This window comes from Topomyia yanbarensis, chromosome 2 (assembly GCF_030247195.1).
Source record: "Topomyia yanbarensis strain Yona2022 chromosome 2, ASM3024719v1, whole genome shotgun sequence".
Taxonomy (NCBI): Eukaryota; Metazoa; Arthropoda; class Insecta; order Diptera; family Culicidae; genus Topomyia; species Topomyia yanbarensis.
Genome location: NC_080671.1, coordinates 293,368,984 through 293,395,158, shown reverse-complemented (window position 1 = coordinate 293,395,158; position 26,175 = coordinate 293,368,984). Strand labels below are relative to the sequence as shown.

Here is a 26,175-nt window from a genome sequence, read left to right as displayed (position 1 = left end):
CTACGTTTGAGTAAGCCGGGCAAACGAGTGGGTCACAGGTTCGCTTGCTTCCGACAGCGGGTCGATGGCCACCTCGTCCGGCGGATCTTCAGCGGCTTTGTGCCGCTTCGGTTCCCAGGCCTCGGCTATGCGGCTAAGCCGCATCCAAATAGTACCCCTTAAACATTCTAACTAGAATCGGTTGTGTCACCGGAATACGAATTAGAACCAGTTAGCATTCCGGCTGAGCTTAACTGGGAAGTTTAGTAAAATTTAACCTGGAAATAAAAATTTTCTGGCAACGCTCCAGCACCCCGTTGAATTCTAACGATTTCACCACCTGGGCGCCATGTTGACGATATGAATTGGACTTTGTTTACTTTCGACAAATTTTGATTCGAGCCAACAACATCCCAAATTAACACTCCGGGTGAACCTATCGTCAATTGACATTGCGACGAGTTTTGATTCGTGCCAATACTGTGGGCCCTCAAAGTGCCATCTTATCCCTACCTGAATATACCACATTGCCTTCACACTACATCCCGGTCAGCGAGGCAAGCAGAAAGTTAGCAAAAGTTGAGCAAAGCGAAATTGATGCTGGCAGAGTTTCTGCAAACATTTTGCGCGATTTGTGCGAGAATTCTGGCAACGAATTCGCTCAAATGCAACAACCGTTTCAGACAGAAGCGGTTAAACCAACCGATGCTGCTCACTTTTATCCAGAATCTAGCCAGAAATGTACGGCCAAGATCTCTGCACGCTTCCTGCCACATTTTTGTCAGATGTTTTGCTCGATTCGTGCCAAATTCTACCAGGTAGGAATTGCCAGGATTTTTGCTCAGTTTATGTCCGAGTTATGTCAGGGTTTTGCTCGGTTCCTGTCGAAATTTGCCAGAAAACGCGAGCGAAACCGAGTTCGCCCTAGCTCAATTAACCCGACAGGATACGCACAGAAATCTAACAGGGTTGCCAAACCAAGACTTACAGAAATCTAGCAGAGCAGTCTCTGCCCGAAAATTTGCTCACTGGGATTTACTTTAAGGCCTTAGTATAAAGGTACGCAAAAGGTTTGTTCCAGTACCAGGAGAAACTGGAAGTACTGCGGAGCAAACAGGGAGAAAATCGTTCCTGTATTATCTTCTTTTTCTTCTTCTGGTAGCAAATCGGAGTGAAAAGGAGCAAGAATTTTTTGCTCCGGAGCAACAGGGAGTGACTTCCGTGTACTGGAACAAACCTAAAGAGAGTGCAGAAAGTGAAGCCGAAAAAAGTCTATCCACAGAGAACAGACGTCCATCTTCAGCATTCAACTTGTGTAAAATCTCTAACGGTTTCGAAGGTAGTTTGGATATCTAAACCAGGTGCGCTACTGTCGTCATGTTTTTTTGTGGCTGAGTGCGACAGAATTGACATCGGTTATTCCTCTACCCAGTCAAACTAGTCCGGAACCGATTCGGACTTCCAGCATGAATTCCAGCTCAAATGCGTCAACCGATAGAGTCGGAATCGGTTGTTTTCTTTGAGCTAGATTCCATGCTGAATCCATCCAGGATTTCGAACCGGTTCCGGAATCGATTTGACGGATAGTTGGGATAGGTTGGTGTGGCGGCGCAAGTGTTTTTCGTATATTAATTCAAATGTTTACACACGTTTTTTAAATATTTTTGTTCGATCATGGATGTCTGTTTTCTGTGGTCTATCTATCGAGAAAAATTAGAATACAACTTTGCTGCAGATGTATCAGAGATCACGTAGCATAATCTAATGAAAACAGAATAGGACATTTTTATATGAGTTAGCGTCACAGGGGAAACTGTTCTCCGTTGGCAAGCCCTTGATATAGTCTACTTTGCCGAAGACTTTATTCCGACAAGTGTTTCCACTCACGAAATATGACCCAATATCAAATGAATAGGAAATTCTCAGGCACTCTAGCGCCACCAAGTGGAAGAATTCTAAATTAAAATATGCTCCGTCGAAAAGCCATGGATCTTATGATTTACTTTGCCGAAATGTCCACCCCGCTAAGTATTTCCGATCATGATATATAATCAATATATAAGTTATCTATAGGTCATTTGCCTACTCCCTTGCGCCACCTAGTGGGATAATTCTGCATTAGCCTGTTCTTCATCGGAAAGCCCTTGACATTCTGATCTAGTTTGCCGAAGATACTACCCTTCCAAATGGTCAGCATTTCGTGTTATTAAAAGATGAAATTCATGTAGTTACCTCATGCAAATCGTGTGTTCATCATAAGCCGCTTTTTTCACTTTCGACAGAGCCACCCCAACTACAGCACATGACACCCTCAAATTTGCGCACTTATAACTTTGTCAGCTTTTGTTGGATTGACTTGCAATCTTCACGAGTCGATTTGTTGTTACAAGAAGATTCTTAATTTTTCTCACGAAAAATATTGATCGAATACAGCGCCACCTAGATCTGAACATGTGAAACTGGTGCGTTTCTCCATACATTTGGTCAATTTTCCCATACAAACTTTGAGCCATTTGCGGAACCACTTCCGGTGTACCAAATGAGTTGAAATTTTCAGGGAAGCTTATTAGCTAACATGTTCAGATGCAAGGTTTGAAATTCCGCACTTTGCATTTTTTTCATACAACTTTGGGCCACTCTACTGTGCATTTACTCTAAGACAAGACGTGACCACAGTCTATAGAGAACAGTTGCGCAAAGAGTGAAGTCAAAAAAGCCTACCTATCGAGCACAATTGGAATCCATCTCTGATACCTCTGCAGCAAAATTGGATTCTAATTTTTCTCGATAGGTACACTTTTGAAGTAGAATACTTCTAACGTTTCAATATGGGGGTCCCTTTTCAAAAATTTCTGCTGAGATATTTTCCCAGTTTTCAAATGCGAATAACTTCCGTTGTACTGATCGAAATCGCTATATTTTTGCACTATCCGATCGGTAATATGTGCACGTATATTGTATTTGAACCCGTAAAATGTACGTCTATTATAGATAACAAAAATACTGTAATTTGTTAAGGTGGTAATTATCAGCGCTGATTGGTCCGTACAATTCAACCAAGCAGCGAGCGTTGCTAAGACTGCCTCTTTTTTTTATGAAATGAACTTCGCCAGGTATAAAAACGGCACATAAGAGAAAATTTGTCAGTTTGCTTTCTGACCTCGTAGTAGCTGCTACGTTTTGTGTCAGCTCAAACTCTTCGGTTGGAATATATTCAATGACTGCCTCCAGGCATCGTTCCATCCAATGCAATGATCATACAAAGATCAGCGCACGTCGCAGAAAAGGCAGATCGCTCTTTTTTCGGAGTTCAATACGCGGATTGCAAGTGTGCGCGTGTGAAGGGGTGGTTGAGTGCGAAAGACTGCGCTCTATTATGCGTGGCGGGCTCAGATAAATTCATCATTAAATGATTTTGTTTAATTTTCTTTTGGTAAGCGGTAGTATGATTGACGATGACGATTTTAATAGCATTGGTTGTTGTGTGAAGGAGATGATGTTGGCTTATTGGATACTGATACAATATGTTTCTGCCGTTCATTTGGGGCAAACTGGGATAACTTTCTACATATCATCTATGTATATGCTGTTATAAACACAGTTTAATTGTATAACTGCTGCATGTATGACGGGATTTGTACATCCACATTAAGATCGGTTTATTTTATGTTCAGCTAAATGATTTTACTTATTTCGCAGTTCAACTAGTGAAATGCTCCATTAAAAGTAATGTCCTGGCACCAGCGATACCAGATTTACAGACATTTCAGGAATAAGGAACAGGAATTCTACAGACTTTTGATATCCTCCTACAGACGTAGTTGGAAATCTACAGACTTTTAAAAGAGTAATAGTATTTAGCAAAATTTAACTATTCGTCTACGAGTGATTCCTTTACTAATAGTATTCTAATTTCAATCAATTTTTAAATTATTATTCTAGTGTAACTAGGATTTACTCAACCATCTAGAGACATTTACAAACATTTTAATAATTCTTCTACAGACATTTTATAAAAACATGTGGCATCGCTGCCTGGCACTACATTCGTTGTGGGATATTATCATACGTGACAATTGCAGGCTTATTGCGAAAACTCCACGCTAAGAAACCTGCTTGGTGAAGGTTTGAACATATGTATACGGCATTCGCCTTAACTCTCTAATGCTGACATTCCACGCGCAAATGCCCTTCTGCTGGTTATTAACTGTAGAGTAAGTACAATTTACAGTAAGTCCAAAAACTGTTTTTTATCCGATTTGGCCCTTAATTTACTTTATTTGTACATATCATACTTTTAAGTGGCCTATTTATAAAAATATTCACCAAGACGAATGTATTTTGATCCCACTATACATATGTGTAATGAAATATTCAATAATCAGGGCCGGTGGGTATTGCGAGTAGTTAAAAGGTAGCACTATCCACTTTAAAATAATCGAGTTGGTAATTAATAACATTTAACATAACCTAACATTTGAATTTTGCCACGCATGTGTCTCGGGTGCACGTTTGAAATTTTTGAGGTATGTTAAAGATTCCATTTGCACAAACGCGTCGCAAGTGATTTATGTGAATGTAATGCAAGCGTATGTAGAGGTAGATGGGATAAAATACACCCTGTGCAGGGGTAAAATGCACAACAACGGGACATAATACATCATAACAAATATCGAAATAGCTGATTTCAATGCAGAAGATAGCAAAAATTGCAGCATTCGAATTAACAGCTTATGTGTATTCTACTTCACTTCGGTTATGTCTCTGACATTACCTACCCATCTTTTTTTTCGGCTTCACTTTCTGCACACTCTTTGCGTCCTTTTATACTAAGGCCTTTGGACGTGACAATCGGCTTCTTATTTTTCCTTCGACATTCTTCTTTTCGCACATTTTCTCCCTGCCGAAATCTTCCGAACAGTGTTGCTATTTTTATTAATGAAAATGGAGTCTTGTTAATTTATTTTTTGCCGGAAATATTTTGTATCTTGAATCCACACTATATTCATGAAGGGCACCGTTTTTCCATATAATGGGTGTTTAGTAAGGTTTGATGAAGCCATTATCTTTAAAATTTTAGATTATGGTGTGGTTTTTGTCTTATTTTTGTTAAAGTTAATCAATCATGTATACGGTAAATGCATGATAAATACTTGTTTCACTTTGCCACACAATTTCTGTTCAATAGACCTTTCTCGTCCGACCTAACCCCCTTTTTCTTATTTTTATTCAAAAGACTACACATTTTTAAGAATATTGCCGTTGAAATGAGACTATTTGGAGCTATCGTGATTTTTTAATGATTTTTTTAAATTTGAAAAATGCAAGAATGTTGAGTATTTTTTCACCTTTGCAAGAATGGTGGGACTCAAAATGTGTGTTTGGACAACACTGTTTTGAATATTTTTGCTCGAGTTCCTGGCAACGCGGCAAATGAAGTGGTGAGTAGCAGTACAAAGTTCATTGGTAATGTAAACAAACTAAAGTGAACCTCTCGGTGGACAACACTGCATGATAATGTTTAACCTCACTTTTCTGACAGTTCAGAGAGATTGTTTACATGGTCTTGGAATTTTTGTTGTTTCGATCATAGTATGAGAAACTTGGTTTGGTTCGCTGCCAAATGTTAACACTTTCCAAACAAGGTCGCTCAGCTGTAATTTTTTATTTGATATCGGTATCATACATTGTTCCGTTAAATTTAACATTTTTACTTTTCTTGTACATGATTCATTGTAGAAGTAAGGAATTTCTAGCCAATCATTTGAAAAAGGCCCACTGCCAAATGCAAACAAATCGAATTTTCATGTTCTCTATTAAAATCCTGGGACAAAACCTGTGGATATATGTTTTCTTTTTCTTTTTTTCTGTTCTCTTGTCTTGCATAGCCACTCTTTCTTCCTCACATATTTTAAATGGACTGGCTACATTTGACAGTTCCCCCTGACTGCATTTGACGGTTCCCTTTGGCTGTATTTGACAGCTCCTCCTGGCTGCAATTGACACTAGGTTTTTTCGTATCCACACGTCACGTCCCAGTTAAAAACTATCTATCTGGCCATGTGCATAAACATATCGCAACAATGGATTATGAAGAATTTTGATAATGATTTTATAACAAATTATAAAAGGGCCCGGTTGATATAAAAGTCCTAACTAGCAATACGCTTATTATAAAATGATTATAAAGGATTATTGTAACTGATTCCAAAAGGATTATAAAGGCAGTGAAATACGTACTCAATGAAATAAGGGGAGTGTCTGATGTAAACAATATGCGCAATCAAACTAAATAAAACAGTATTAAATTTTTAAATAGAATTATAATGAATTCGACCAAAACTTCTTTTGCCTTTTTCTCAAAGTTTACGTTTGGCAGTTAGACCCTTTTCAAATGTTTCAAATGTTTGGGCAGAATTTAGATTATCTTATCGTTGTTGCGATCAATTTCATTTGGTTTGTTTTGTTCACAATGTTAGTCGCTAAGCATTTTGGTGATCTATGGCAATTGATGACCTTTACACCCCATATTAGGTCCGCTCCTGTTGCAGCTGTTTCGCCCCGTTCGGCACCGAGTCAACCGATGGTCCAGCCTGCGCCGCACTCGTCTGTCGCTATTCCAATGGCAGGGACTTGGATTAAAGGCTAAAAGGTCCGCTACGGCTGGTGGTGTTGCTGCAATCGGTTTGCCTTCGGCCACGTTGGACATTCGGCTAACGGGAATATTCAGCAATTCCGATTCGAAGGAAGCAGCGCCAGTAGCAGACTGCTTCGGTTCAGCAATTCGCTCCGATATCATACGAAGCTAACACACCGGCAGGACGAAGGTTTCAATGACGGGCTCAGGCATAAGTAGCAGAGTCCTTGCACTTACTGCTTGTCGAGTGAACGATTCCGACGAAACCACTGCCACTCTCGCCAAGTTTGATCACCGCCATAAGTGCGACGTCAGCGGTATAGTGCCAGGAATAGTCGAGAAGAGTGCCAAGACTGACTGCCGAGCGTTACAAGATTAAATAGTAGAGCGTTTTTAAAGTGACCGTAGTATAACGTAGAGGCTTTAGGCAGATGATTTATTCAGCAGAATAAGATAGCAAAATTACCCAAAATATAAGAGCTGGCTGCCGAAGTGAATCCACACACATCATCACATACAGAGGCAAGCAATATTGGAACGCAGCGAAATTCCTCACAATGAATTGACCTCGTTAGATGAAATTCCAGGAAGTACAATTTTCATAGCATAATTTAATCGACCGAAATTGTAGTCCTCAGCCGAGAGACACTGATAGGGTAGCAGCATATAGGATTTTTTTTTTCGAAAGCTAGCAGTGGTTTCGCGTATCCTGCGCTAAGTAGAGAACGTTAAGACAAATCTCCGAAGCATGTCAAGTGCTATCAGATGGGAAAAAACGTCGTATCTATGACCAGTACGACAAGGATGGTCTGCTGACCAACGGTTCCGTCCGGTACCACCATAACACACGGCACCGGCGACACATATATTCACAACATACTAATTACTTATCCTTCCGAAAAAGTAAATAAATTGACTATGCTGCCTAGTTATTTCGTGCCAATTTGAACAAGACAGCAGATAGCTTTATTGCGGTGCCAAAATGATGGCAACTCGGGATATAATATAAATTTACATATAATTTCTCCTCCCTGATATTCTACCAGAATGTATAATGCTCTGCATTATTATCACTCCAATCAAATCCTTCTTACTCCTTATCGTCAGTGCCGAGCGCTATTTTGCATTTGCCGGCTAAATCAACGACAATGCGATAATCGACGAAACTTTTGCTGTAATGGAACTTGAACACGAATAATAAATAATTGTTCCATTCGAAAGCGATAACCTTGTTGTCCTCATGTTTGCAGCTATCATACGCTGGTAGGCATTCTGACCAATGGAAACGTTCTTCGATATGGGCATTGAACGATCAAAATCATTTCAACAACTTATCATCGACCGAATTCGTTACGTATAAAGTTCAGGTAAACTTCACCACCTAAAATGAATAATCAATCGGATCATCTTGTTAGGAATTAACCCTCGAGCAAACAAACAAATGTGTACAAATCCTTATCCATCATCCAGAAAGCAATCGTTTTATAGCCCAATGTTGATCTTGCGATTCAGCATATGCCACCGGGTTTTACATCCAGCGTCGATTGGTCAATGTATGAACCAGGTTACCATTGTTCCAATCCTCATCCCTCTTGAGTTGATATTCTTTCAAAGAGCATCGAAAGTATTCAGATAATGAAAATTTTAAAGGTCCATGTAAACAAGTCTTAGGTAAACAAGCACACCGAAACTGTCAGAAAAGTGAGGTTATACATTTTCATACAATGCTCTATATTTTTGACAGGTATATGAATGAATTATTTCAGCATCAGTGATGCCAGGTCTATTTAAACAATAGCCTGTAGTAAAAATATAAAAGTCTGCAGAAATTTTCAATAAATGCGACGTAGAAATGTAGTATGTATATAATTTAAATGATCAAAAATGTTGAAGACTGGTGTATACATTGCCTGGCATAGGCTTTGTTCTGCTAAATATTTGTAATCTGCAAAAGATCTGCAGTGAAAATGCAAAATCTGCAGATTTACTAATATATACGCAGATCTGTTATCCTTTTAGTATTCCCCACAGGAAATTCATCCAAATGGTGTAAAAATATGGGGAAACAAGGCAAGATAGGTATTCAGAATATGGGGTTAAATGAGCAGCTTGCACTATTTTTGATTTTTTCAATAGTTAGAGGTACCAAATCATCGCGGCAATAGGCAGTAACGAATTGGGGATAAAAAAGGAAGCATCCTATCATATAAAATTTTTTGACGAGAAAGGTCTATTTAGCCATTTTTACTTTTTTAACGGTAATAATTTTATTTGTCAAAAGTAATGACAATCTTTCCTATAAATATAGCAACACTACTTAACCACTGAGAACTGACATACAAGTAAAGTTTTCAACTTGTGTAAGAAATAAAACTGTCGCTTTGAAATGACAACAACAAGTAGCAACTTGCCACTGGCCGGCGCTTCGATCGGCCAGCAATCGCTATACGGGACTTGTGTGCAAACTTGGATACAATGGTGACTCATGTATGTGAACCTGTATGCGATGGTAATTCTCAACGTATTTTCATTTAAATGTTTACACAGGTTTTTCGGGAATGTTTGTTCCAGCTTATATGTCTGTTCTCTGTGGCTTAACATCATTTCGCTATCCCTGCAGTAACATTGCGTACGGTGCAAAAAGTCAGAATCAACCAATCAGGAGCTGGACCATTCTGACGTAAAATTGGAACAAAAACAGCCCCCCTTATTGTCACGTCTTGTCTTAGCATTTACTATACTATTCTATACTATACTATACTATACTGTACTATACTATACTATACTATACTATACTATACTATACTATACTATACTATACTATACTATACTATACTATACTATACTATACTATACTATACCATACTATACTATACTATACTATACTATACCACAGATAACAGACGTTTAGGCTCAATTTGAATCGTGTGTAAATACCCGCTACTGAAATTCCGCATAAACCAGACGTCTGAAACACGTTTGGCAAACGTTTTCAGATGGCGCAGTGGTCGATTCAATGCAGTTAGAGTGCAGCTGTCAAACACGTATAGCAAACAGTTGCGCAGATGGCAATAGTGAAATACAGATTTCCAACGTTTACCAATTTGAAAGTTTACATAGGTTTTTGAAGAAATTTTGTTCTAGCCTAAACGTCTGTTATCTGTGACTATACTATACTATACTATACTATACTATACTATACTATACTATACTATACTATACTATACTATACTATACTATACTATACTATACTATACTATACTATACTATACTATACCAACGACTATATCGTTGACTATACTATACTAAAGTTATGGTGATTTCGCTTGAACCTGAAACTGAGTCAGGTTCTAACCCCAACCGCCGTCAGTTAATACATTTTGACAGCAGTTGGGGTTAGGAACTGACTCAGTTTCGCCTCAAACAAAAACCACATTATAAGGTCGCTTACAGAGTGGCGGCGAGAGGTTGGACTTAGAGATTTTTCTGAAGAGATTTTCCTCACCCGGAAAAAGAGGTGAATAAGGGTGCAGATAAGCTCAGAAACGGAATTCCGTTTTCTTGCATCCCTTTTCCGGCTGCCCTTTTTTCTATTTTTATCTCTCTCTAAAACGGAATGAAAACTATTCCGTTTCGTGATCAGGGTTGTGTTAAACTCGAAGAAAATCTTCCGTTCCACAAATATTTGACATTTCGTTCCACAGCTTCCACATAGAGCTGTCAACATTGTTTTGACTGTTGTTACTCTGAATATAAACATTTGATATTATATTATTGCTATTAGATAGATTTCAAATAGTTACAAACAAAAAGTTAATGTTAAATCTTTTTTGTACCACTGTTGTTCCAAATCTTAGGAAAAAACAAAGTTTATTCAGTTGGTATAAGGATAGACATGCAATTTGAAGACAACATATATGTGTAATTAAAATGACGACGAAAATAAGTTGTTTTGAAATCGAGTGCGTAGTGTTCCAGTTATGACCTAGTTCTTGTGGTGGTCAAGTTTCATTGCATTATAGACTGCTTTTATGTGTATCAAAATTTATTCATTGGCTACCATTGTGAATAACTTGCAATGGACAAGTTCATCTGAAACCTTTTTATTAGATATTAAAACTCTAATCATTGGCTTATTGTGTCGCAGTTTTCCCAATTGTAGATAGTAAAATTAAAGTCGTTCCTAGCAAACAATCGTGCATTCTGTTGGTTAATTTGATCTGCATAGTATCAGTGAGTAGTTGAGGGATATAACAATATAAACATTCGCGATATTCTAATCTGCATCTGTTTCTCATGCTGAATTATCGATATATCGTTTTGCATCACCTGCTAGTAAATATATCATTTTGCCTCATGTGCTTTAGTAAAATCATTGTTTTGCCTCACCTACTAAAGAAAATTGATGTTGTTTATTTCTGTTTACAGTTTGTGACCAACGTGTATTTGTTCCTGCTATCCAACAATTCGCTCGTTCAAAGGCAACAAACGGAGGATAGCGAATCGCTACCGGAACCAACGCAAATTCTGCTGATCGATCGTGTCAATTGTGCTTAACAACGAATCGCTATACTCCGGGCTGATCGTGGTCCGGCACAAGATGCTATACCGGATCTACGCTTGCACGGGAAATTGTAACATACCGAAACCGAGTGAGGGGGAAGATGCATCAAACGGTGCGGGTAAGTTCGATGGCGAATAAATATGAAAAATCATTACTGACTTCCGTTCATTGCAGTATCGTCCCCACTGGGCTACCGACCAACGTGTAATTGTTCCTGCTGTCTGAAAAGTCGACCGGACTCGCTCGATCAAGTACCAAACGGGATACTGAGTCGCTACCGGAAGCGACACCAATTCCGCTGAAATCTATCGTTTGTGTGTTACCACGAACTGCTATACTCCGCGCTGATCGTGCTCCGGAACGAAATGCTATACCGGTTCTACGCTTGCATGGGAATTTTAATCGTACCGAAACGGTAAGAGTCAATGTCCATCTGCTTCCAGTGTGCGGCAATGAGATTTCAGCTCGCCGGATACACCACGGCCGCAGCTGCTTGTAGCAGGTGAATTTGCTCAACACCACATTACGTTTAAAAGCGACCCAGACCGCCCGAAATGTCACCTGATTTGCTCTCTGAACGCGTTGCTCATCCAGAGTTGCTTATTTTGGCTATTCGCAACTAACCTACACTGGATACAAGTCGTTCCTGCATCCGCCACCCGTGGACGCGCTCGATGGCTCTCAACTGAGTTTGTGTATGTATGTGAGTATCAAATAATATCACTTTTCTCAGAGATGGTTGGACCGATTTAAACAATGTTATACTCAAATGAAAGGTGCAACATAGCCATAGGCTGCTATTGAATTTTATTTGGATCTGGTTCTGGAGTTATGAGTTGGAAAGTGCGATCGCACATGAAATTATCTAAACCTTTGTGCTTTTTGCATATAAAGAAATACTATGCAATCACTCCACAAATCAACTTTTCAACTGAGACTCGGGGGCCGAATGTCATAATCCATTCGATTCAGTTCGTCGAGATCGGTCAATGTCTGTGTGTGCATGTGTGCACATCTAGGGGGAAGTGGCCCAATTCGGACCGCTGGCCAATTCGGACCCCCAGCTGTTTCTCAGCTATGGTAATATTATGAAAAGCGTATATATCATTGTCATGGCTGTCATGTAGCTCTGTTTTATATCACAAAATTTTGCGGTTCTCAGTTTTCGTATGCGTGCGCTGGGGGCGAATGTTGTTTTGGAGCGCTTTTTTGAAAAATGTGTAAGCCAAAAAACACAATTTTCGTTGGCAACAACAATATATCAAGTCAAATGCATTATCGTGATTTTGGATCTACTGGATAATATCTTTTATTTAATATCTTGTTTTGGGCGAGACTATCAACTGTTTTCGTTTAATTGGTGTGTGAATAATAGAATATGGGATGAGCTTGTCAAATTCCAGCAAAAATCCGCATTGCCGTCGACGGGGGTACGAATCGATGGGTTGACTTTCTTAAGGAAAATATTGGCACAGAAGAACAGTTCGGTGACGGGGAATTTCGATTCCTGCACCGATTAATCTATGACTTAAGGAAAGCGGTTGAATTGCAAGGTAAGAACATTACAAATTAAAAAAAAATTTCACTCGTTACTGATGTCTATTTAACAGATAATCAAAACACCCAAATGCTACAGATTTTACAAAATCTCTCAAAGCGATTTAGAGCACCAGTTACGATAGCGAAATAAGTCGAATTCTGGTGTTGTGTGAAAGTTCTGGCCGGTTGTACCAAATCATGGCCAACATTAATACATTGTCCCTGGCCCGTGACATTCTACCGAATGCATTTGTATTCTTGCGATCCAGTAACTCTCAGTTGGCTGCTACCGGCGGGAACCCACTTAATTCAAATTTCCCCTCGGTTGGTACACGAACGTATCTGGTGTTCGCTTGTTCCTATTGGACAACGGGCCGTATGTAGCACTAGTGGATTGCACTGGAACCTCGACAACCGGGCTGTTTGGTAAGCACTTCGAACACTCACTCTAGCCAGGAAGTTCAAATTCAATCAGAGAGTGCCGTACTTTGGTTAATGGGAACGACCCCGAAGGATATGTGATAAGAGTATTGCCTGCAACTGAAAATACGCGTTCATGTCAACGGGCTTTTAGGTGCCTAATAAAATTCCCTCATCTCTCTGTATGTTGCTTTATTAGATATAATACAAATATATTGATATAGAATGACAATATTTTATTTTCTTAAAGTAAAAGTGTCAATTTCTAGGTTTTTAGTAATACTGTTCAGAGAAATCGACCTCCGACAATTAATCGGCGATCGTCTTCACATCTAGACATGTAAAATGATTTAATTTTCGCGGGAAACCGGCACAGCATTATTGGTTCGTTTATTTGCTCCGTCATTTTTCGTTCCGGACCCTCCGGAATATCATCGCCAAACTCATAAAAAGTTCCATCATTCTTGGTGACGTTGTTCTCCTTTAGCCAGTCAATAGCATCGACATAGTTCGGTGGCATAAAATTCGGGTTAAGATGACCCCACGGAGATTTCAATACTCGATCGACAACATCTACTATCAAATCTTCCAGCCGATCAAGTAGCTCTTTGAAAGTAATAAAGGGACATTCACCCTCAATATAACTGTATTCTGCTAAATCACGGCGAGCAAGACTCTGCTCTGCACGGTAACTTTGAGAAATGCAATAGTCGCCCAATGCCGGCAAACAGGTTTCCATATATTTTTGTGAGCTTTGCGTCAGGAATGCTTCCGCCCTAAAATGTATTTATTGTTTGAGCAAATACTTCTAATGCGAACATTTTTTATTTACCTAAAATAGTCCAGTTTGAACAGAGTCGACCCTCCTTCAACTTGTGTTTGCACCAGCGTCGGCGGCATTACCTCCGTGTAACCACGTTCATGATAATGCTCCCTAAATGCCATCATAATGACATCTCTCATCTTGAGAATCTTAGAAGTATTTTCGCCTCTAATCATAATGTGTCTGTTATCGAGCTAGACATCAGGATAAGCATCCTCGTTCAAAATAGAATCTGCCCCACCGGCCGGAGCTAATCCAATTAGCTACCAATAATCAACGTGCAGCTCATGTCCACCGGGAGCGGACTTACCTTCTGGAACCTCTGACACAAGGTATCGCTGAGAACGCTTTTCAAGAATTTTCTTGAGCTGAGATTTGGCTACTAGTTCGTAGGGTGATTCCGATTTTGCATCCTTAGCGTTTACATAAATTCTTGGGAAAGGTTCCTTGCCGGCGTGCTTCATGGCTTGTAGGATTGTTTTGAAGGGTTTTTCCGCTGTTCCATCACCGAACTCGTCATCGCCACGCTTTTCCAAGGTGTAGAGATCGTCTGGAGGTGAGAAAAATTGGATCAATATTCAATTATTATTACATATCACCGTTGGTTGAATTTCAGCGGCCGTTCACTTTCCGGCAAGTGTAATGGATAAGAGTACTTACTGGCAACGTTTGTTGAGTGCCGAACAGGGGATTGATTTCCATTTCATCCTTGTTACCACGAGTAGGTTATGCTTCTTTTACCATCTCAGCATAGATATCAGTTTCGGCTGCCAACGTCGGATGGTAATCTAACGAGAAGAGATTATATTAAATTCAAAAAAATTTTATCTTAAAGAAAGAAACCACCCAACTTACCACTAAGAATTGAAATTTTCATAGTTAGCGTCATACTGTTGAACTTCGCTGTCCAAGCATTCCTGACATTCTTCCGGGTGTTGCATGTGCATCTACGCCCCCCGGAACGATCGGTCGGGGTGAAACGGATAGTAGATTCTTCGTATACCACTAACCGTATCGTGGGGGATAAAACATTCCTTCTTCATAGCCTCCAACAGTTCTTAGTGCATCTGGTGTAGGATAAATCGATTCCAATTTTGAATTAGACTGATCAGATTGATGTTAGCAATGTTGCTTCGGTCCGAAGAAAATATTAACCCCAGGGCAGCTTCTTCCGGAAAGAGAATTCCTTACAACAGCAGTGCGTAATGGGTCGAAGTGACAGCTGCTATCTAAACCAAGACTATTGAAAACTATAGGTAGGATTATTCAAGATTAGCTAAAACTAGTCGAGATTATTTTGGGAATAAAAAAGTTCACTAATTTATTTTAGTCCAACGTTTAGAGTGATTTCCCCCTAGGGGTATGGATGTTTTTTTATAACCGTTGGCTGAATTTTCGTGAAAAAGTATATGTCGCCACGCGATGGGAGTACAATGTGCGATTATTTCAAGTCAATTTGAATAGCTTTCAATAAATATTTTCTTTGATATTTCACAGGTGCCATTAGGAGCCTTGAGGACAACCATAACAACTGGGTGACTAAACAGAACAGCGGGACATTATGATTTAGAGCAACACACCACCGTTCTATGAATCGTTGGGGTTTGCACCATGCGATGTAGAATAATATAGTCAATGAGACAAAATAACTAATCGAATGATTCACTGCGTATAGTTTTTCTCATGTTCCCAATCTTCTATTGGCAGACAGCCGCTTTAAATAATCGGTGCAACGTCGTAACATTATTTAGTGGATTCTTGGTGGAAATGTGGTGCTTCCTGCCGATGTTGGTGACTCGAAGGCAAACCGAATAAAAGGGCTCCAGATTGAAACAGTTAAACATATAGGGTAGATGATTTAATTTTTCTCAAACTATTAGGGTGCTACACTATGTTCCGATGAATATACTGGAAGAGGTAGAGATTTTGTGCGAAGTAGGGATACCAATTTTTTATCCCATAATTTGAACAGCAGACGATGTGTTCGGTTAGGTACAATAAATAGATAGGCTACGATGATATAAAGAGATGTAACCCTCTCAGTGGGAGGCACGATTCTCGAGAGTCTAAGATAGAATATTTATGCAATTTCACCCGATCGAAGTGAATTATAACTCTTACAGAAACATGGACAAATATATTGCGAAAGAATAAATTATGTTTCTAAAGTAAATTGCTTTATGTATCGAAAGAAAATATCCAGTTAAGTTATAAAAGTTTGCCCTCTTGCTTTGGAACAATTCAGCAGTTTAAAACTCTCTTAAAATTAGACGTGCACACTCTGGGAGCCAAAAGCGATATACGAAGAATAAACTGAATCGTAATGACATTCTATAGAGAAAAGAAAGGAATTTGGCTTTCTTTCATTCATAATCTTTAGTAAAAACAGCGTGTGGTGATATTTCATTCGTTTGTCTATTCCTTATATAGTTTTAGTCGAATAGTTATCAGCCAGCTCCAAATCGCATTATGGCACGTTGAAATCTCGTATCGAGGGTATCCATTACCACGTGTAGCCTTCAAAACTGCATGATCGCTGGTCCAAATAGCAGCTGTGTATCAAAGATGCTAACACGTTTCACTCGTTGTAATTTCGTAATTTGTATTGCCATACAAAAGAGCCTTCAACTGAAAGAGTACAGAAAAGAAACAAATATCAAACTGAATTTATTGAAAAACCCCGGGGCGGTGGATTGCTCTCGAGTTGCACTTTCTAGCAGAAGAGCAGGCCACTGGACGTGTTTCATTCCCACTTCTGCTAGAAAGTGAAACACCAAGGCAATCCACCGCCTCGGTATTTTTCAATGAAAAACGACATGAATGAGTTTACAAATGAAAAAGTATTATATCTTCAGTACAATGGAATCACTATCAGTGGGAACCTTGTTTAAGCTTCCGGGGTGAAGTCTTCTCACTACATGATCTTCTTATTGGCTCCTTAAAACACTACACAAGATCTTCCTACACTAGTTTCTAATCTGATTTGGATTAATCGAATTACACATCATAATTACACATCATAATACCAATACACAAAGGTGATTTATTGTTCGCAATAGAATAGAATTTATCATCAGGCATTATTTCAACCGTACATCGCTCATCAACAATTTGTCATTTTTGTTGACATGGTGTTAAAAAATATCCACTCTCGCTAGCTTACTATTCGGAAAAACAACAACAAAACTCCACAAGCACTTCCGGAACTTTTTTATGCTCCGATTGTAGTGAAAAACTTTTGCTAATATATATTTTTAATTGCAGAAAGATTTAAAATGTGATTGAAATTTTCGTTTGCTGCTTTTAATACTATATGTAAACAAAGTTTTTTATCTCTTTCTGACTGGTAACGCAAGCATGATGACACACGAAAGAAAAATTGATAGGAGAAAAAGAGATGATCGATTTGTTTTGCTCTGGTTTAGACATATGCACAGGGTTGAACATAAGTTCCACTGCGATCCACAACGTCAAAACGGAACGGAATCGGAATGGAATTTCAGCTTATCTGGGCCCTAACTCTAAGGATAAAACATCTACATGCGAAATAAAAAAAAAACAATTTTCTTTTCCTACTTCTAGTTTCCCTTGATAGTGAAATCACCTTATTATTTAGTAATTTAACGAATCATGTTTACCTTTCAGATTGATATCGACTTTCATTTGTTGTATGGTATTAATGATGAAGGTATAAAAAAGTGGGATACATCGTTGAGCGATATCATCCAATGCGTCAACATAATCCACAAAGATGAACATTCCGAGAAAATGGCGAAATACCTACGGAGCGCTGATATAAGTTAAGGTAGTTGTTTGTTATTTTTTCTGATCATTTTCTTTACTTAATAATAATGTGCAAAAACAAACAAGTGTGCTTATGAATAATACGCATTCTTCTTTGAACAGATTCTCAAATCAGCACGCTGCTTCTCTTGTTGAACAGTATTCTTCGACCAACCAAGGTGAAGAAGGATTTCAAACCGACGATCCTATTTGCACAGGAAGATACAATTATTTTCGTGGAATCGGATAGTGACATTCGGTCAAAAGTGGATGCCGTATATTCTGTGTACGAGACGTGGAGTGCTCCCTCTATTGTGAAGTTGGTGTTTTTAGCACCAAACACCTTGACGTTATCAGGAAGATATTATGTGGTTTACAAGCATCTCATATATCAAGTCGATTCTGTGGCTCGAGCGATAGATGCACTCGTAAAAATGACACATTTGGGCTGGAGTTTTCACGAGTAAACCGATTATTATGGAATTTTATTTGCACCTATTTCTACGATATTCCAAATATGGCAAAATATCCGTCGGTTCTAGATTTAATCAATAAACTACCCGGGCGCATGTGAAAGCCGAAATGTTTAGCTGTTTCATCGAAGAATGTAAAATAGTCTCTGAGTCTGCTTCAGATTACGTACTGCACCTAAAGAAACACCGCATTCCAACCCAGTACATATACATATGTACATACCATCGGTGCCTCCAAAAATCCACAAACTGGTATGTCTTCAAGCGTCACATTTTTAGGCATTTTACTAAAGATTCTAAAGCATTAGCTAATGTAAGAGAACCATCATTTCAAGATTCTCTTGCCGTGTTCGAACAACGAAGTGATAGTAATGTCGTTGCCAGCGTACCTATGAATAGCACCACAGATCAATTACAAGCTGGAGCGGATTGCTTAAAAGACATCTTGGACATTGAAAAAGAAGCAGTACACTTTACCCTAGACTTACATAGCAAAACTAACTTAACACGAACAGACGTTAGGAATATACAGAAAAATGCGATGCAGATTAACTCCACTGTAGTGTCTAAGATACAAAAGCTTCCACTAAAATATGAAAACCCTCAAACTGAATTTAGATTTATTTCATACTTGAATAAAATACAAGAAATGTTTAGTTTTATCGATACTGATCATAAATTTTGTAAGTATCTATCGGATAGAGATCTTTTTAGAATGCTAGACATTATCATCTTAGAGAAGAATAATATCATTGTGTTAGGAGGAAACGAAAACTCAATTGATAACCGCAAAACTTATTTGGTTGTCATGGATATAGCCTTTCAAATACGAGCATTTTTCCAATCTGAAAGAGTTTTAAGAGAAACGATTCAAAACACAATTGATTTAGAAAATTCTAGCACTATAAAAAGTATATTAAATGGAAAGGTTTGGAAAGAGACAAGAAGTAAGTACGGTAATGAACTTCTGATACCAGTTGCGCTGTACTCAGATGAGTTTGAAATCAACGACTGCTTAAGCTCACATAATAAAAAAGACACGATTTGTGGGATATATTATTCATTCCCCTCACTACCAGCTCAATACTCTTCAAAATTATGCAACATTTTTGTAGCCGCAATGATTAAAAAAGTCTTTCAATGAATTTGGAATCAATACGTTACTTAAGCATGTTATCAATATTTTCAAGGCTATTGAAGAAACATCGATGGAAATACAAATCAATAAGCGAAACACTTATGTAAGATTCGTAGTAACACTTTTTCAAGGTGATAACTTAGGGATACATACGTTTTTCAATTTTATATCATTCAATGCTAATTATTACTGCCGGTTTTGTCGTAGACCACGGTCATTATTACAAACTGATTGCGAAGAACATTCATCTCAATTGCGATCTGTAGATAATTATAATGCAGCTGCTGAACTGAAATCTCCATCGGACACCGGAGTAAAGGACGGATCAGTACTTAATTTACTGCCATCGTTTCATGTTACTAAAAATTTATCTGTAGATCCTATGCATGATTTGTTTTGTGGAGGTGTTGCCAGTTTAGGCTTGGAAGAAGTAATGAATTATTGCATCTATGGAAAGAAATACGTTACTTTGAAGGTATTTAATGCTCATAAAAACCAGTTCAGTAAACAAGTATTCAATTCATCTCTGAAACGTATGCCAGATATAACCGAATCTTACTCTTCGGCAAAAAAATCTAAATCGGTATCCATTCGGTCTACGGCTAGTGAAATGAAGGCTTTTTCACATTTTTTCCGCTTATCATGGGACCGTTCATACCAGAATACGATGAAGTATGGATCTACTGCACTGTTCTTGTTGATCTAGTGGATAAAATTTTATCGCCAGATTTTTCGGATAAGAATATTCTTGAATTGAAGTTGCTTGTGAAAAAACATCATGAACTGTACCAGCAATTATTTGGATTGAAATTGAAACCAAAACACCACTTTCTTACTCATTATGGTACAGTAGTAGAGCAAAACGGTGTGCTATCAAAAATGATGAATTTCCGATTTGAGGCCAAACACAAGATATTTAAAGAGTACGCGAAAGTAATGCCATCACGGCGAAATGTAAGCCTAACTTTATGTATCAAAGCAGCATTACAGTTTAGTAATAGTGTACATAATAATGCATTTTTTGACTTAAAAGTCGATGGTAAATTTAAATCATGCAGTTTGACAACTCGATCATATTTCAATTCAGTCCTGCTACCACTCCCCTTCAACGTTTCAGTTGATATTTCAATATCGGAATGGATTAAATACAAAGGCATTGAATATAAGCCAGGAATGTTTCTCACAATTACAGAAATGGAGTCAGTAAGACTTTTTGAACTAATCGAATGTTGTTTTTGTGATAGTAGTATTTATATAGTTGGTAGAAAGTGGGAAGTTGGAAACTTTAACAACCATTATCTAGGCTACGAAGCACTCTCGAATACGAATGTTGTACATATTTTAGACATTAATTGTTTCGATGGCCCCCCTGTATCTGTACATAACATAAACAATAAGTTTTATTTTCGTAAGACACATGATTTCTTGTGCATGGATGATCAATAGATAACTAAAATTGTTAAAAAGAACCAAATATATGTATATTAAAACAAATTAAAATTTTACTTCAATGAAACAATGGTTTTTTGAATTATGTCTTGAAAGAATACTAAATGCAAGGTAGTTCAATTCAGGTTTAAATCTAAAACATATACTTATAAACATCATTGTTTGTAGTCATATATAAAATCAAGAGCAAAACATTAAAACTCATATCAATTGCATTTAAAATGTACATGCAATACACATGAATTTTCTTTGCTATACTTTTTATGTGCGAGACTTATAGATTTTAAGTGTAAAGACTAATTGCAAAAATCTATCTATGAAACACATAAAATCTATCGACTCTATTCTTTCAGTGTATAGCACAGGCAAATCCCATTATCTGCCAGACCCAGCGATGCCAGATTTACAGACATGTCTGTATTTTACAGACTTTTGATGGTCTCCTACAGACGTAATCAGAAATATACAGATTTTTAAAAGAGTAATAGTATTTAACAAAATTGCACTTGAATGATTTTATCCGAATACGAGTGATTCCTTCACAATAGTTTTGAAATTTCAAGCTACTTTTAAAGTAATAACGTAGTGTAAATGAAGTTTAAACAACCATCTACAGACTTTTACAGACATTTTCATTATTCTTCAACAGACATTTCACAAAAACATGTGGCATCGCTGGCCAGACCTTTTAATTTCCGTCATTGGATTTACATTCTGTCGATTTCCACAAAGGAAAAAGATGGATTTTGCATCGGTAACATCAAGGGTTTTTTCGGCAATTCAAAACCTGGACATTGCTGAGCTAGCACAATGCAGTTCTTCCGAAATTCGACCGCTTCTACCGTGTTTGGTTCGAATGTGTTTACTTCCACCGCTGGATTGTACTAAACATTGGATGGATAGCCGGAAGCAGTTGTTATCTGTGTTATCAGGCATAGAAATCGTCAACAATATTGTATCGCTACTGCAGGTGAGCTTCCATGAGTTGGAAGTGGATGTTAAAAAAGAACAGCAGTTAAGGTTTCTAGTGGTTGGTAGGTTATTGAAGATAGTTTGCTAGTTGTTTTTTTTTGTATTCGCTTACAGGCAGAAGGTTGGTTATACAGCGCAGGATTCCGCACAGTTTCACAGTCTTCAAAATGGAGTTGTGATGGGCTTTGAGAGAGCGGATATTGCAAGTAAAGTTCGAGTGGTTCTTTCGGAACTTTTCTACATTCAAGCGCAAATTACGGAACAAACTGCACAAGGTTCCACTCAAAAATCGTCCAGTGAGGATGGCATAAAAAAGTCGGAACTATTTGATAATGACATTTACTTGGAGGAGATAGCGGATATAATATGTATTGCGCTGGCCGAGCTACCGTCGTTGTTGAATGTGTTAGAAGTTATCGAAATCCTTTTGTACGTAAATAACGGAAGTAAACTTATTTGTTGGGTAGTGGCAAACATGCCAGACTGTTTCCGAGAAGTTGTCACAACGCTGATCACCAATGGAGATGAAGACAATACGGAAGGCAAACTCAGACTTGCTGCTCTTTACGAGTTGTGCGATATGAATCCTGGTCAGGCTCTAACAACACGAATGATTTGCGTTGAGCAAACTAAAATGCCTTCGCTGATGTTGAAGCTTAGTTTAAAGGATCCACAGAATTTGGTATGGTTGAGATAGAGAATATTGTTTTGGACATTTATTTCTACCTTTGGAATTTTAGGTTGCTTTCGCGTCGGGCCTGCTGCTAGGAAACGATCAAAATATTCGCTCATTTTTTGCCCTGTACGTGCGATCCAGCCAAAAACGAAAGGGAGATGCTTTGAATTTGTTTAGGGATGAGCTAATGAGGCAGTTACAAAATATTGTGGTGTTATCGCATAATGGTCAACTTTTGGAACAATACGTTGTGCAGTCAACTGCCATATTAAGATTGTACTGCGCACTACGTGGTATTTCCGGAATCAAATTTTCCGACGAAGAAATAATGTGCTTGATACAATTGATCACAACAAAGCCTCCACCGACGCCGGCTGGTATTCGTTTTGTATCTCTAGGTTTGTGCATGTTGATAGCATGTCCATCGCTATTAGCCAATCAAGGAATTGAAGCAAAAATAATCGAATGGATTCAATGGCTTATTAAGGAGGAAGCTTATTTCGAAAGTATGAGTGAGGTGTCAGCTTCCTTTGGAGAGATGCTTTTGCTGATGGCAATTCATTTCCATAGCAATCAATTGTCCCACATTTGTGAACTGGCTTGTTCAACCTTAGGAATGAAGTTTCCGCTTCGTCCCAACACAATCAGTCGAATGAAGCATATTTTCACGCAAGAAATTTTTACCGAACAAGTTGTAGCGGCTCACGCTATCAAAGTGCCAGTTACTATAAATCTGAATGCCAACATTCCCGGGTACTTGCCGGTACATTGCATTCATCAATTGCTGAAATCTAGGGCATTTTCAAAGCACAAAGTTCCTATAAAAAATTGGATTTATAAGCAAATTTGCAGCTCTATCACCCCACTCCATCCTGTTTTGCCAGCACTAATTGAGGTTTACGTGAATTCCGTCATTCTACCTAACCAAAAAAGTCTCGTAGAGCACACACATAGGGCTCTCTCCGAACAAGAGATACAGAAGGTTTTTCAAAATACACCATTTTACATCAAACAGGTAAATGCATTTTTTCTAAAGCACTTTTTTTTTATGTATTGTGATCGTTTTAGGAAAATGTAAAACCACAGTCAAAATCAACTGAAACCATTCAGACAGATGAATCAACCGGTAGTAATATAAATTTGACACCACAGTTACTACTTCTGTATTATTTACTGTTATACGAGGATATTCGCCTTAGCAATATGGCTAACATTATTGCCAGTGGTCGTCAGGTTAAAAGTTATTCAAACGAGTTTATGTCCGAGCTTCCCATTAAATATTTACTGCAACAGGCGCAGAAAAATCAGCAGGAATACAGCGTACTATTTAGTCCGTTACTTCGTTTGCTTGTTACGCATTTTCCACATCTCTCACTGGTAGATGATTGGATAGATGAAGAGAGTATCTCATTAGAACATACTTCTAATGTAGCTCTTAGTGAGTTAAATGTAATCGAAGCATTTGAGGAGATCGATATAAATCCGGGAAAAACAATTAAATTCCTAAAAATTATGATGAAAAAGTCTCCTACTGACTTGTGGCCCTTAGCGGATACACTCATTCGATATTTCAAAATGATTCTTGGCAGCACAGTTCCTCGACTTGTGCAAGAGCTTTACAAAAATGTGTGGATTCGCTTGAATACGGTATTCCCACGGCGTCTCTGGGTCATGACCATAAGTGCACTTATGCCGAAGGACACAGTGACTGAAAATTTCACACTGACTCAGGAAACCATACTGATTGATCCGCTGCAAGTACTGCGATGTGACGAAAGGTTGTTTCGTTGTGCCAGTGCTCTGTCAGTGGTGTTACGTATATTGCAAGCGACTTTAGCCGCATCTAAAAGCCAGCTATCACGTCATATGCTTGATAAGCCACTTCTCGATGTTGGAAATCAAGTTAAGTCGGATATAGATCGTGAAGAACTCAAGCTGGCACTCGTAGCATCCCAGGAGAGTGTAGCCGTGCAAATTCTGCTTGAATCGTGTCTTGAATCGGAAGATCGTTCGAAACCAGGACGCCTATGGGCACTACGAGAAGTTCGTGGCGTAATTTGTTCATACATACATCAAGTGTTTATTTCTGAGCCGTCGCTTGCAAAATTGGTCCACTTCCAAGGTTATCCGCGAGAGCTGCTGGCTATGACCGTTAGAGGAATTCCATCGATGCATATATGTCTTGATTTTATACCCGAACTACTCAGTATGGCAGAGATGGATAAACAAATTTTTGCTATTGATTTAACATCGCATCTTTCACTTCAATATTCATTGCCAAAATCGCTCAGTATTGCAAAGCTGTGCTTGAATACTTTGACTACTTTGTTAGGAGGTTAGAAGAATTGATGCTTATAGTCAATGGTTTATTATTCATAATCGAAAAACATTTTTTTATTGTTCCAGTTCTTTCTGGCGACACGCGTATCGAAATGTTTCGAACAATACTTCCGTGCATAGTTCGATTCGCTGAAGCTTTTCCACCGCTTTTAGACGAATGCATTATGTTCCTCCTGCAGCTAGGACGAATTGCCGAATCTCAATCGGCGTTGGGTCGATCAGCTTCTCTTCCTACTCTCTACCTTGGTCCTGAAGCAAAAGTGCGCTCTCAGAGCAAACGTTCGCAGTACGCTGAAAAGTTGGTAGATGAAGTAAAGGAAACATATAGTAACCTGCTGGACGATGCCGTCTTAAATCCCAAAATTTATTAACATTAAAAAAACGATATGAGGAATAAATTTAGAATATTTTAACTTCTCCGGAATGAAAAGATTTTTGACTCATCCCATTTATTTTTCCGTCTCTTAATTGTAAATTCATTAGCAGGATATTGTAAAAAGAAATTTAGATTTTCTCCTTTATAAGTGTAAACAATAGCTTTTGGGCGGTTCGACCAACATTGCGTTGTTTTATGCGCAACGTAATTAGCATCAACTGCGACTAGTTGAACTTTTTTCATTTCAATTTTATCAAGTTGTCGCCTTACTTTTTTGTGGTTTTTAAATTTCGTCTTCGATTCAACATTCGAGGAAACTTGCAAAAAAACATCGCAATCTTTAAGAAGTCTTACGCCACAAGGATCAGAGCACTTTTTCTTGAGCGTGCCATCATCTGTATATACGAATTCGATTGTCTGGTCGATAATTGATGATAGTTTTTTTCCAAAAAAGTTTCTCATCGATTCCGTAACATTGATGTTTGTTTCGCAAGTATTGCCATCCTCAATCAAATAGCGATTAGATGGGTAACACTGAACAGTTGGGTTTTCAATGCCTGCAGAATGTTTTGACAATATGTATTGCATAAAATTGAAGTAATTAAATATATTTACCAGTGTTCGCTTCCTGTCCGTTAATTGGATTTTGAAACATTCCATCGTTAATTAATGTGGTATCGGCAGCATCCAGAACCTTTTTGATTTTATCATTTTCTGACTCCGTATCGGACATTTCTATACCGTTTATTCAAAACGTAATATCTAAGGGCATGTTCAGGAGCGTTTTATTTTGTATAGGAGTTTCAAAGTAGAAATGGAACTGAAACATTCACATCCCCAGCAGAGCGTTTTGTTTTATAATTTCGAACAGTTTTGTTTCAAAATTTGAAACTGTTATATGACTCCGTTCTATTTGTTGCTGATTTTAAAACATGTTTAGAACTGTGTTTTAAATACATGCAAAGTTTTCAGCAGGGACACTTAGAACAGATAGACTGGGGAAAAG

General features: G+C 38.3%; 3 protein-coding genes, 1 long non-coding RNA gene and 1 pseudogene across 16 annotated transcripts in view; 2 read left to right on the top strand and 3 right to left on the bottom strand.

The window, feature by feature from the left end:
• The window catches only part of LOC131683286 (uncharacterized), a 44,984-nt gene extending 29,373 nt beyond the window's left edge, over positions 1 to 15,611 (top strand). Inside the window, exons 1-5 of one of the 11 annotated variants that reach the window (XR_009304475.1) lie at positions 9,934 to 10,537; positions 10,764 to 10,951; positions 11,045 to 11,298; positions 11,355 to 11,883; positions 15,460 to 15,611. The gene's annotated coding sequence lies outside the window, so the exon portion shown is untranslated. Of the gene's footprint in view, positions 1 to 3,916; positions 4,194 to 9,933; positions 10,952 to 11,044; positions 11,299 to 11,354; positions 11,884 to 15,459 lie in introns of those variants that run through there. The other 10 variants (XR_009304474.1, XR_009304472.1, XR_009304470.1 and 7 more) reach the window with 10 other exon arrangements.
• On the bottom strand, positions 13,347 to 15,410 carry LOC131683288 (asparagine--tRNA ligase, cytoplasmic-like; annotated as a pseudogene).
• Positions 15,612 to 16,358: 747 nt separating the features above from the next.
• LOC131683289 (uncharacterized) lies at positions 16,359 to 17,742 on the bottom strand. The gene is made up of 2 exons (XR_009304479.1): positions 16,845 to 17,742; positions 16,359 to 16,590 (listed from the first exon to the last, which is right to left on the bottom strand). It is a non-coding gene; the product is annotated as an uncharacterized LOC131683289 (long non-coding RNA).
• A 3,729-nt stretch (positions 17,743 to 21,471) lies between these two features.
• Positions 21,472 to 25,282, top strand: LOC131683285 (integrator complex subunit 2). Of its 3 annotated transcripts, none has more exons than XM_058965117.1 (5): positions 21,472 to 21,825; positions 21,892 to 22,459; positions 22,518 to 23,468; positions 23,522 to 24,788; positions 24,860 to 25,282. In XM_058965117.1, the coding sequence occupies exons 1-5, from the start codon at positions 21,545 to 21,547 to the stop codon at positions 25,162 to 25,164; spliced, it is 3,372 nt and encodes a 1,123-aa protein (XP_058821100.1). In that variant the 5' UTR covers positions 21,472 to 21,544; the 3' UTR covers positions 25,165 to 25,282. The 3 variants fall into 3 exon arrangements, with proteins under 3 accessions (XP_058821100.1, XP_058821101.1, XP_058821102.1); XM_058965118.1 differs by having other exon boundaries at positions 21,472 to 21,775; positions 24,860 to 25,280; XM_058965119.1 differs by having other exon boundaries at positions 21,711 to 21,835; positions 24,860 to 25,280.
• On the bottom strand, positions 25,203 to 25,940 carry LOC131680447 (uncharacterized). Its single transcript, XM_058961162.1, has 2 exons — positions 25,785 to 25,940; positions 25,203 to 25,726 (listed from the first exon to the last, which is right to left on the bottom strand). The coding sequence occupies exons 1-2, from the start codon at positions 25,900 to 25,902 to the stop codon at positions 25,203 to 25,205; spliced, it is 642 nt and encodes a 213-aa protein (XP_058817145.1). The 5' UTR covers positions 25,903 to 25,940.
• Between the last annotated feature and the right edge of the window lie 235 nt (positions 25,941 to 26,175).